The 12,955-nt window shown below is 44.0% G+C and overlaps 1 protein-coding gene across 1 annotated transcript in view; it reads left to right on the top strand.

The window, feature by feature from the left end:
• Positions 1-7,359, top strand: part of PDCD2L (programmed cell death 2 like) — a 7,847-nt gene extending 488 nt beyond the window's left edge. The window contains exons 2-5 of the mRNA XM_006028118.2: positions 221-606; positions 2,084-2,197; positions 4,235-4,383; positions 7,209-7,359. Coding sequence (XP_006028180.1) covers positions 221-606; positions 2,084-2,197; positions 4,235-4,383; positions 7,209-7,339 — 780 coding nt within the window. The 3' untranslated portion in view covers positions 7,340-7,359. The remainder of the gene's footprint in view (positions 1-220; positions 607-2,083; positions 2,198-4,234; positions 4,384-7,208) is intronic.
• The last annotated feature ends 5,596 nt before the right edge of the window (positions 7,360-12,955 follow it).

Raw genomic sequence — 12,955 nt, 5'->3', positions numbered from 1 at the left:
AGGGGAGGCACGTGCGGGGCTGGGGCTGGGGAGGCAGCTCCTGCCGTGGGCCGAGCTGCTGAGACTGTGGCAGAAGTGTCATCCCCACCCCAGTCGCATAACTCGTCGTCATCGTTGTCCCCCGGCATAAAAACAACACTCGGGTGAACAGAGCTTTTTTGCACATGTTCGTAAAGGTGTGCGTAGTGTCATTTGAAACCTGTTTCTTCTTTATTCTTAGGAACAACAAGAGAGGCTGGCTGCGCGGGACTGGTGTGACGAAGCAGATGACTGGGGAGCATGCGATGAATTTGAACCCCCTGACCTGAACCCCTCTCACTTGCTGGGTGTAAATGAAGCGAGCAATTCCTGTTTGCCCAAAGAAGCAGTGTGTGCATCCCAGTTACAGAGGCTTAGCCTGGCAGAAGATGATCCCTTCTGTATTCATCTTCCAGCTGGAGAAGAGAGAGTAATGTCTAGCTCTGTTCCCGTGTTCAAGCCCTACTACATCGCTGTTGTGGATGAAGAAGACTACACTGGTTACGTTGATACAGATCATGCACACAAGCTTCTAAAGGAATATCAACAGAGAGAGGGTATTAATTTGGAAGAGTTGATGTCAGAAAGGTGGGAATGGGTTTCCAGTACTTGCTGTAACATGAAGGAATTAAATGGGCTGCTATTAGTTGGCGTTTATTAGTTAGCTAAATGACAGTTGAATTGAGTTTGAGACAGACTGAGCATCCTTTATTTTATCTTTGAAATTAGTGCAAATTGAAGGTACGAGCACCTTTCAGAATTAGCATCGTGTGGATGCAGCCCAAAAGTAGAATCTTGAGATATACAAATGAGGGCACAGCTCACTGTTAAGCATCTGTAGACTCAACATCTGCAGTTCCAGCCAAAGACCCTTTGAAATTGCACCTAAATAGTTTAAAACTTAATAGAAACATTTCAAAGGTAACTCGTTATTCAGTGGGTAGAGGTAAGTCTGGAGCGTGACTCTTGACATAATGTATTCTTTCTTTTTTTAAAACTATAGTTCTTATCTGTGATCAATCTTGAGTACTAGATTTCTTGTCATTTTCAAATATGTTTATACTTAAAATTAATGTTTGCAGCCTTTGACATCCCTGGTAAAAAAAATAAAATAAAATAGTGGACTGGCACACTAGGAAATAATTCCTAGATTATCTAGTCCAGTATCCATTAAATCCATTGCAACTCTGGCATACCCTTGTGCCTCCCACAAAGTTGCATGCTTCAAAAGAAGCTCATTAGGATACAGTATCAGTGGCTTTTTGAAGCTAGGAAAACATTCCTAAAATGTTGTTAATTTCATGTAATAGTTGTATTGTGCGTGTGGCGTACCTGTAGTTCCTGGGTTTATAGGTCTAACATACATGTAGTTCCCTAGGTTATAGAGAGAGATTTATTTTCTATTCCTCTGTTTTGATTTTGATGGACCCATCCAGATTTTGGCAAGGAAGTAGTGTGAAAAACAGCTTTTGGACTTAAGGTCTGCTGTGGGCTGGTTAACATTAGTGCAGTTGCATGACACATACATTGAGCATTTACATGTAATCCACTTCTTTGTTCTAAGAGATGTGAATATATGTACGGTTGGTTTCCCCAGTAGTAAGTAGTAGCAGAATACCATTCACTTGCAGGAGTTGCATGTAGAGCACTGCTTTTTGAAGTACCTTTCATGTTCTGTTTCTGAAAGTGTTTTTTTGGGGCAGTTTAAGATTTCTTTTTTTTCCTGGGTATAAATAAAGACAGCACCAAAATACAGGAAAGGCTCTGAGGGGTCTAGGTTTAAGCAAATGTATAGTGCATTTTTTGTATTATAATACAGAAAAATTGGATATAGATATTTGAGTAAAGATCACTAAGGGTGAGGATAAGGAGTGAACTAATAAACTATGCTGCCTAGTAAGGCTACTTTTTAGATACAAGCGTCATTTTAATTCATGTTAATATTAAAAAAAAAAAACAACCCCAAAACTCCTGGAGGTGGTGGTTCGATAACTGTTTTTATTTTTGAATATGCATGCTGCTGTAGATTTAATAGGAGAACTTCCCCCTCCCCTTATTTTTCTAGTTTTGCAGGTGAAGGTGATTGTGAGAAATATGAGAAGAGCAAACTCCGAAGTAGGGACCAGGTGTTCCACAAATTTATGAAAAGAATTTCTGCCTGTCCTGAACAAATTCTGAGGTATGTTGACTGATGTGTTGGTGATAGGAAGTGATGGTCAGTTGTCAGAGAATACATCGATTATTTATTTATTTATTTATTTATTTATTTATTTATTTATTTTTTTAACTTGACGTTCCTGGAATGAGGATGTTGTTTTTAGATTATTTTAATTTTTAAAATGTTCTAACATTTCTTAAGCTAAGCATGGTATGTGTTTAAGTGTAGGTGGAGATGCACATAACAAGTGTGTACTCAGTGAGACTATCCTGTGATCTGCCTATTTTACATTAGGTAAAATTGGCTGGAGGAGTAAAGAGGAGACTCTCTAAGGGCCTTGGATTTGGTCAAGGGTGGGTTTGTTCAGGATGAGGTATGAGGAAGACAGCAAACTGTTTTTTCAAAGGTCCCTTAAAGATGGAAACCCTAGCAATAGCCAGTTTACCAGGGGACACCAATGAGAGTGGAAAAATAGAGCACAATGGTGTGCAGGTCTTAGTCAGTCCTGCTACTGATAGACTGTTGTTATCACAGCTCTGGGGTAACCTTGCCATTAACCCCTCTGGCTTCCTCAGCAGCATCTCCTTAGGTTTTGGGCCTATTGGTGTTTCCTTTTTCAACAGGAGAATCTGTTTTAGGGATGTAGACCACTTGAAATTCACTGTGATAGTCCCTGTAGATCTGCAGCTTGTCTGCATTACAGGTCTTCTATTTTAGCTTTGCCAGGAAAGCTTGTAGTGGAGATGCATAGAAAAGTTTTTTTTTTCTCATAGCATCTACTCAAACTATAGGAGTTCTACTGGTAAAAGCCCTTCTCTGTCAGTACAGGGATGTCCAAAGTTAGGTTATCTAGGAGGAGTGATCATTTCATACCCGTAACTGATGATAGCTGTGCCACTAAAACCTTGTAGTATAAACCATACTTGAGTTCATTAATTCAGCACCTCAGAGCTGTTTTCTTTCAGGACAGTGATCGGCAAACTTACAGTAAAACACAGCATTTCATCCTTAGGACAAAAACGTTACAGAGATGGCATATCCTTAATAGCTTATATATTAGATTGCCAGATATTACTCATCCATATTGGATTCTGGCAGGTACCATCCACATGTGTGTGTTTGTTCCACGGTGAATCTTGCAAATCAGCTGATTCTTTAGTTAAAATGTCTGCTTGCTAGGTCTCCTGACCCAAGGAGAAACAGTCTATGCGATTTCCAAGAGAAGGCAAAGCTTTAAACACGTAGTATCTACATAAACAGTGTTGAGTATCCTGGAACAATTGCATAGGAAATCCATCCATTGAGTTTGGAATACAAAGATACATATTTCTTTTGCCTAAATAGTATCTGACACTTCTCAGTGTAAAACAGACTTTGACATTTTCACGCTTTCAAAACATCTCTGCGAGCACAGCTATAATGCTGAGGTAGCCACCCCATTCCAGTCGCTAGAGAGCTCAAAAAGGGAAGTCTACGCCTTTGTCTCCATGACTTCTGGGCTGTGAGTTCTGTACTTTCCTTCCAGGCACAGCACAGAACCCCACCTTCTGTTGACTAGAAGCTGCCTTGAACTTTGGTTTTGGTTTCTCTGGAGGTGCGCTACCTTGTTCCAAAAGCTTGCAGTGCTGTGATAGAAAGCACCATGCTGCTGCTCCAAGACTGCTGAACTTAGACTTGCAAGTGTGTCTTCCCCCCTACCCACCCTTTCCCTTACGTTTATATTAAAGTGTAGCAGGGATATGGAGTTGAGGATACTACATACCGTGCAGTAATCCGTCTAAGGTTTTTGTCTCCATTTGAATGTTGGGAGGCTGCATGAGTAACAGCTTCCAGGTCTTGTGGTAACCTTCTGAGTCCTTTTCCTACTTTAACCTTAATGAGTAAAACTTTGGCAAGTAAGCCAACTCCTGATAGATGTATCTTATTTTATTTTTATTTTTATTTTTTTACTTGAAGCAGGCTCTTGACTTTTGGTGAATTCCAAGTACTGCTGCATTACTGTGGGTCTTCCACTGAGCAATAACAAGAAATGTGTGACATCTTTCTCCATACCCCTAGATACTCCTGGGGCGGTGAGCCTTTATTTATAACATACCCTCCATCTGACATCAGCAGAAGGGTTCCAGCCTGCAATAACTGTGGAAGTAACAGAGTCTTTGAGTTCCAGCTTATGCCAGCATTGGTCAGCATGCTCGAGAGCGATGCAGGTGCTAATTTTTATTACTTGTTTTTATATGAAGCACTGTGCTATAACTGCATTGAACGAGACATTGGAACATAGGTTACTTCAGGGATGGCCAATCTACAGCATGCATGGCACAGGCAGCCTCTGTGAATAGCGCACAGCAGATCAGGCAGGGAACAGAAAGCAGAGCAGCAGCTCAGGCAGAAGAAAGGGATTGGAATGGCACTCCAGGAAGGTTCAGGACTAATATATGGTATGACTGCCAAAAAGGATGGCCCCCAGCGGGTTACTTCATGTAAAATATATGAGCAGTGATATTCTAATCACTTTTTTTTAAATATCATGAAACCTGCTGTAAGTGGCCAGTCAACTATAATTGAAATTGACTTTCTAATAACTTGTTCTTTCTCCCCACCGTCCAGTGTTTGGGATATAGTAAGAAAAGAGCCACCCTAATTCAGCCATTCATCCTTTAAACTATTTCAGTCATTTAACATACTGACTTTCTTTCAATGTGATTAGTGAAACTGATTTACTAGGAGTCTCTGATCAAAGCTTTATATGTTCTTTAGATCTTTTATAACAATGAGAGGAATCAAGGGACTCTCTCTATCCTTGAACAATTAATTTGTAACCTTCCTCCTAAAGTAAGGACTTGAGAATTAACAAATACAGTGGATTCCACTTTATAGCATCGCTCGTTAATAGAATCAGCTGCTTATTTGAATCAATGTGAGAAAACCAAAACCATTTGTATATTATTACATGTAAAAATAGCTCATATTATAATCACAGTTTTTGGTAGACGTGCCGATTTAAAAAAAAAAAAAAAAAAAAAAAAAAAATTGATTATATTGGAAATCAGCCTGATGTGGCCAATTTTTAATTTGGCTGATAAACACAGTGTGGCCCAGCACTGCCCCGGCCCCAGCCCACAGCTGCAGCCCACCCTGCCCCACACAGATCCAGAGGGTACAGCCAGCCACTCTGTAGGCTGGCAAATTTCCAGGGGGCTGGGGCCCCAGCAGAGAGTGGGATGGGGCTGCAGTCAGCTCATCTGGGAGGTGGGGCTCCCTGGTGACGCACCCCCTGCGTGCACAGTAGCTTTGAGGGGCACAAGTCCGTGCCGCTGTCCTCACTACCTGCCCCCACACCCATCCTGCACACAGATCTGGGGGGCTTTGGTCCCTCCCTGCCCCTCCAGGAGTGCGTGCCATGCTGGGGAGCTGCCCCCACCCCCTGATCCCACAGCAGGCAGCAGTAAGTGGGGAACCAGGCTCCACTCTGCTGCAGCAACTGTCTCTTCCTGCTGGGGGAAGGGGGCTGCGGGCCTGGGTTCCTGGCCCTATAGCCCTGGCAGCTGGGGACCCCCTTTGACAGGGCTGAGGTGTACCAGCAGCGCTGGGGGACAATGGGCGGGGGTGGGGAGTGAGAGGCATGAGCAGGGCCAGGAGGCTGCGCGGGAGGAGTGAGTATTTGTTTTCTTAAAAAAACAGGTCTCCTTTTAATGGAATCAGCCAGTTAATAGAATCAAATCATCATTTCCCAAAGTGATTCCAATAAGGGGAATTCACTGCATCAGCAAAGAAACAGCTGTATACAAGTTTTCATTTTGTTTGTTGCTTTAAAAAAATCTTGAATTGACTAAGTGGTAAATTATATATATCTAGAAGGCAAGTTTGGAGAAGGAAGACTTCAGTTTTTTTGAGGGGTGTTTATATCAAAATATAGTTCAGGATTGATTGTGATCAAGATGTTTCTTCATCCTCACACTCGCATGTACTCATACATGCACCCTGTGAGTCCAGGTAAATAGGGTTGTGATTTACCAACTACAAACAAAATTATATCTTTTGTTATATTCTATTCTTATCATTGATTTCAAAAGCATAAGTAGAACTTGATCCACAACTTAAAGCTGTAAATTTTAATAAGGTGACCTGGGTAATACTTTAAGTGTTTTTCTAAATTTTATCCAAAAAGATGGCATCCATATGAAATTACACTGTCTAGTTAGAAAATACGGACACTTCAAATTTCTGGAACTAAAAGAAATGAAAGACTTTAATATTCTTTTAAAGTTACTGCATACCCTTTATATATATAAGAGTATGCAGTATATTATCACACCAGGATACAAATATGAGGGTTAATAGATTGCCTGTACCATTTCATAGAGCCGTGAACCATTTTTACAGGCAGATTAAAAAGCAGGTATAACTGAAATGATATAACTTTGCTGAACAAAAATCAATTTTTGACTGAACCTTTCTGGGCATCGGACTTTCCTTTATGATGGGGCTAACTGAGAAGTATTTGGAGTCTTGATTGAATGAAATGGAATCTGAAGTTCTACATTATTTGATTTCTTTAATAAGTAATGCCAAGGAATTTATCAGTTTTAATTTAGCCTGTAGGAACAAACTAAGCACTGAAGTAAGCCCCCATCCAGCAAGCACTTGAAGCATGCAATTAATCCATACTAAGACAATTATCCTCGTACTGTCTTCTACATTCAAGAAATAACTAAATAAGAGGGATTGTTTGCATTACTAATTTAGTTTGTGCACAAGTGTTTTCAGGACTGGAGCATTAGTTAACATGATGTTCAGGGTTGTGCTTTCTGCCTGGCTACAACAGATGACAGAGAGTAAAGTTCTGGCTAACTTGAGACAATCAGTAGGACAAATCAAAAGGACAGATTAAGTCATTATATAGTTTTCTGCACGTATTGGTGATTCATTTCTGAAAATATTGTTTATAGGCACCCCTCTCCAAATGTAGTAATGTCTAAAATGTGACGTGTCATGTAATCTTAAACACCGCTTGTTTTTCATTCCCCCCCAGATGTGTCAATCGAATTTGGGACAGTCTTGGTTTACACATGTGAAAGAAGCTGTTGGTCAGTAAATCAGAAGAATCCCCTAGAGGAATTTATTTTTATACAAGAAGACCCAGATCAGCAACTATTTAAATAAACTTATTTCTTCCTTGTAAAGCCATTTTGGGTTTTTTTTTTCTTTTGTAAAACAGAACTGTTTTAATTGTGCAGCAGAACTATGAGCAAGTGAAAATAGAGTGAAATTGCCAATTCACTCAGTAACGTCACTTTTTTTTTTTTTTGTGATTCTTGTCAATAAGTCAGACTGCTTTAGTGGGAAGATGATACTGGTGTGCTTCTATAATGTTTGGTATATATAAAATTTGCTTGTTTTGTTCATATGCCAAGCTTTATACCCAGATTTAGTGTTATGTGTTCTAGTTTATCCTTGGAAACTTTCAAGAGAAAAGGAGGATGGGTTTTAATGCACTTTGTCTAGCTCTGCTTGTCAGCCAGCCAGCATTCTATAATACTAAAACTAAGTCATTTGGGAAGATTATCCAGTCTACAGTGTCCAGACTAGTACAGGTACTCCTCACAACATCGTCCTGGTTAACATTGTTTCATTATTATGTCACTGTTCTTTTAGAGAACATACTCCTTTAAAGTCCCACAATGTCCGGTTATAACGTTTGGCTGCTGCCTGCTAGTAGGTAACTACTGTAACGTAATTGTATCCGCTTAACATAGTTTTGCTTAAAGTCACATTTTTCAAGAATGTAACTATGGCGTTAAGTGAGGAGTAGCTATAGTTAGAGTGAATTTGGTATTTCAATTGAATATTGCACTTTCAGTTGCTATATATTGAACTACAGTTTGTAACCCAGGAAGGCGCATCCTTTTATCATCATGGTATCCTATGGTAGCTATCATGAGCAGGGATCTGGATTTTCCTTTTGCCATGACAAAATGTAAAAAAAAACCCACTGATTTTTATCATTTTATGGAGAATAACGCAGGAAACAGCAGGTTTCCCCTTGCAGGCTGGTAGAGTTCTAGCCTGCAATGGGCTGGGGGGAGTGGATGGAGGGTGATCAGGCAGGGGGTGCCATGTACGTGTGTGTGCACACATGCACATGATAGGCCACATGAGAGCAGCTCCCACAGGTAAGTAGGGTGGGGATTGAGTCCCTCATAGGGAGGGAGGGAGTTGGGCAGAGGGAGGGAATCGGGCAGGGAGGGGTTAAGGGTGCTGTCCGGCCGAGGTAGTGTCTGGGACCAGGAATGTGTGGCTGTAGTGCCCACACAGGGAAGCAAGATAGAGCCACAGGTAGCTATTCTGGGGGTGGGGGCTGGCTCCCTGCCACTGCACACTCAGGGAGGTATGGGTGGCATATGCCCCCCAGATTTGTGTATGGGGCAGGGGCAGATGCAGGCTGTCAGCTGTGGGCTTGGGGCTTCCTACTCTGCTGCCCTCCCCCCAGGGGCCTCCACAGCCTGGCAGATGGCACCTGGTGCAGCAGGGTGAAACAGAAGCTCAGTGCTGCTACAGGGAGCCCCACACAGCCGTGGCGAGGTGCCCCCTGGCCACCCGGTAGCAACAGGAGTAGCAGCACTAAGCTGTGCCCCCCCACCCCCTTCTGCTGGGCAGGCAGAGGGCTCCTTGCCATGGCTGTGCGGGACTCCCAGGGGTGGCACCAAGCTTCCCTGCCCCGCTGCACCAGGTGCCATCCGCCAGGCTGTCAATGCCCCCAAAGGGAGGGCAGCAGGGTGGGGAGCCTGAGCCCGCATTGCCCCCCTGCCCTCACCCTACCCAATGGGCTCCACTCTAGCTGTGCGGCTGCAGGGGAAGGGAAGCCCAGCTCCCACAGGCAGCTGCTGGGAAGGAGTGGGCTGGACCTGGGTCCCTGGCCCCATCGCCCTGACAGCTTGGGGCCCCCTCTGGCAGCTCTGTGGGTGAGGGACACCAGCAAGACCTGGGGGGCCGTGGGTGGAGAGTAGGGCAATAGCATGGGCAGAGCACTGGCATATCGGAGCCGCTCAGTGCCACAAAGCAGTGGGGGGGTAGCCGCAACCAAACCTGTGTCCTGGTGAGCGAAGGGAGCAGGGGGAGCTCTGATTTCTTTTTTCCATCATAACCCAAAATTAACACCAAAATGTATAGGTATTTAGAATGTTTTATTATAGTGATTGAGGCACTGATAGGCTTCAAAATTGTAAGTATATCAATAAAACATTGTGTTCAACTGATACCTATAGATACAGATATATAGATATATATAGTGTTTCATTTTAATTGCAGGGAAAAAAGATTTTGGGTTTTTAATCAGAATTTGTGGGGAGGGAGGGGGTGGGTAATAATCAGAGAATTTGCAGTTTTTAAGCAGAGAAAACCAGGATCCCTGGGAGGTATCCCAGTGGATTGTTCCTCTGATATTAGCATCGAGATCAAATTACAGGGGCTGTCTGATTTATCTCGGTGATCTGTTAGCAGACAACACCAACAAACAGCAGTGTGGTGGCTGGAGACTGGGATGCTGCCGAGGACAGGGAAGTGAGACTTTCAATACCCATCCCAGGCATTTAGGTTGTAGCTGTATTGGTCTAGTGGCAAGCATTTCTTACGTGGCAAGGTCTCTCTAAGCTCTGTGGTGAGGCTCTGTGATGATGCAAATGACCTCAAACAAAGGCAGGAGCTCAAGTTTCAGGCGGTCAGACTTGCTTTTTCCTCATAAAATTATGAAGATTTTATTTCTACCCAGGAGAACTTTTACAATCTTTTCTCCTATGCCTGATGAAGGGTGTTTGTGCTCAAAAGCTTGCAATTAATATTTTTTTTGCAAAAATCTAGTTGGTCTAATAAAAGATATCCCCTCTACCACAAATCCTGATTGCTTTTGCCACTAGACCAATATGGCTAAACCCTGGATACCTGATGCATGGAAGATATCAAATTTTAGACAATTTTTTTAAATGAAATCTTCATAATTTTACAAGGAAGAAGCAAGTTTGATCACCTGAAACTTGAGCTCCTGCTCCTGCTTTTGTTCGAGGTCATTTGCATCATGACAGAGCAACACCACAGAGCTCAGAGATACCTCGCCACATAAGAAATGCCTGCCCAGAAGAGCATTCCACTATTTACTCCTCTGTGAAATACAAAACACTATAACCAGAAGGAAATATGACTACATCCTGCTTACTACCAAACAGCTTTGAGATAAACAGGCTATTCCAACTCTTCTCTGAGCCTAATCTGCATATAAAATTAACAGTTCCAAACAGGAGATTTCACCACACTTCCAACTCTTCTGTGAAATACAAACTTTCATTTCTACCCAGGAGAACTTTTACAATCTTTTCTCCTATGCCTGATGAAAGGTGCTTGTGCCTGAAAAATTCTTTAATTGCAAGCTTTTTTTTTTTTGTTGCAAATATCTAGTTGCTCTAATAAAAGATATTACCTTTACCATGAGTCCTGATTACCGGTACCCATCCCAGATACACTTCCATGTACAATGTAAAAGAAGTTTCTACAAGAGGGGCTTTAAAAAGTATCTGCCCCTATTTCATTCTTTTTGAAAATAGTGCTTGCAATAATTCTGCAAAACCTCTATTTCTTGGGGTTTGAGAGAAGAGACGCACAAGCTTTTCTTTAATCGTAGCTGGGAGATTTTAGTCTCCCAGTCCATGCAACGTGCACCTCTGGCATTTTAGGTCTATTCTGTCTAAGTTACTCTATCCCAGATCAGATCTCCTGGGAAAACTTTCAGCACCTCGGGTCTCTTCATGGGTCTTTGTTTCTGCTCAGCAGGCCAGGCCGTGAATAGGAGGCATGGAATCATAGAAAACTAGGGCTGGAAGGGACCTCAGGAAGTCACATCTAGTCCAACCCCCTGCTCAAAGCAGGACCATCCCCAACTAGTTCATCTCAGCCAAGGCTTTGTCTAGCTGGGTCTTAAAAACCTCTGAAGATGTTGATTCTACAGCCTCTCTGGGTAGCCTGTTCCAGTGTTTTACTACCCTCCCCCTAGAAAGTTTTTCCTAATACCCAACCTAAACTTCCCTTGCTGCTACTTGAGACTGTTGCTCCTTGTTCTGTCATCTGCCACCACTGAAAAATGGTTTAGCTCCATCTTCTTTTGTACTGGACTCCTGGACTCTCCAATTTGTGCACATCCTTTTCACAGTAGGTGGCCCAAAACTGGTCACAGTACTCCACATGTGGCCTCACCAGCACCAAATAAGAGGGGATCATCACTTCCCTCGATTTTTCTGGCAGTACTAATACTAGTGCAGCCCAGTACGTTGCTAGCCTTCGTTACAACAAGAGCACATTTGGCTCATCCAGCTTATGTGGGCACACTGTCACCCCCAGGTCCTTTTCTGTAGAGCTGCTGCTTAGCCAGTGGGTCCCCAGCCTGTACTGGGCATGGGATTGTTTCATCCTAACTGTAGGAGTTTGTACTTATTCCTGGGTATTGTCACACAGCCTTTTACTGTGCTGCTCTTGTGCTGTCTTTTCCTAGGTCCTTGGCTCCTTTTTCAGGGAAAGACATCCTCTCGCACATCTGATTCCTAATTCTTACCTGTCCAAGCTGCTCTGTCTAAACACGCATGTACTATACCTTTGGAGCACTCTCTTTTTAAAGAGTAGTTTATTTCAGTTTAGCTAATTGTTTTAATTGATTTAAAACTCTTCCACAGCATGTCTGGTTTAAAATGAAATGAGTATTTGTACAGCCTTTTTATTTTATTTTTTTAAGTTCCACATATAAATTTGAACTACTACAAACTGACTTGCATATAACCAAACCCTATGTTACAACGATGTGATTTTAAATGTTAGTTAATACCCTAGCCCAGGGGTTGTATGGGGGTACTTGGGAAGGCTCTACAGGGTACGTGCAGGGATGGGGCGTTGCCACCCACCACTCTCCCAGGAGCAGGGCTGGGGTTGGGGCCGTGGCACCCCTCCGCAGGCCACGCAGGCACCACCCAGCCGGTCAAATGCAGACATGGGGTGGAGGGGGAAGCTTGCATGCAGTGACTGCCATCCACCACCCCATGCTGCCACCCCTCTGGGTGGGGAGGAGAGGGTGGCGCACAGCTGGACACAATCTGGCTGCTGGTGTTACACTTATTTAAAAAGGTTGAAAACCTGCCCTAGCCTAACTTGCATATTTTGTTAACAGCAGAGCCGAGGCTCTCCCTCGCTGGGCACATCTACAGGAGATATTTACTCCGAGTAGGCTAATTAGAACAGCGTGTCTACACGTGCGGCCCTATTAGGCCACAGGAAACTAACTAAGGCTACCTGTGAATACAAGTGCTGTCCTGCCCCAGCACTGCACGTGTAGATGCTGACCCGGCTGTGGGGGCTGCCCACCAGCTTGCCCCGCCCTGGAGCACCCTTGTGCCGCAGCCAGTCCCTGCACAGCACTGTGCAGTGCACCCCGGGCTGAGCCCCACTCCAGGACCTGCCGCCAGCCGGGATGCTCCGACCTAGCTCAAGCCGCTGTGGTCCCGGGTGCAGAGCCTGGGAGCAATCAACACGTGCCGGAGTTGTTTGCGCACGTAGAGGCACCCTCCGCGATGCACGTTACCAGCTCAGAGATGCGCGAGCCCTTGCTAGCCAAGGTGCGACGTATCCCGCCCGGGAGGGGTCTCCCCAGCCGGTGTCAGAGGGCGGCGGCGGCCTCCCCGCGGCAGGGGGCGCTCGAGGGCGGCGGCGGCGGCGGCGTTCTGCCCGCTCGGCCACTCGTTGTCCCCC

This window comes from Alligator sinensis, unplaced genomic scaffold (genome assembly GCF_000455745.1).
Source record: "Alligator sinensis unplaced genomic scaffold, ASM45574v1 scaffold170_2, whole genome shotgun sequence".
Taxonomy (NCBI): domain Eukaryota; kingdom Metazoa; phylum Chordata; order Crocodylia; family Alligatoridae; genus Alligator; species Alligator sinensis.
The sequence above is the reverse complement of the archived record's forward strand: the minus strand, read 5'-3'. Positions and strand labels throughout refer to the sequence as shown.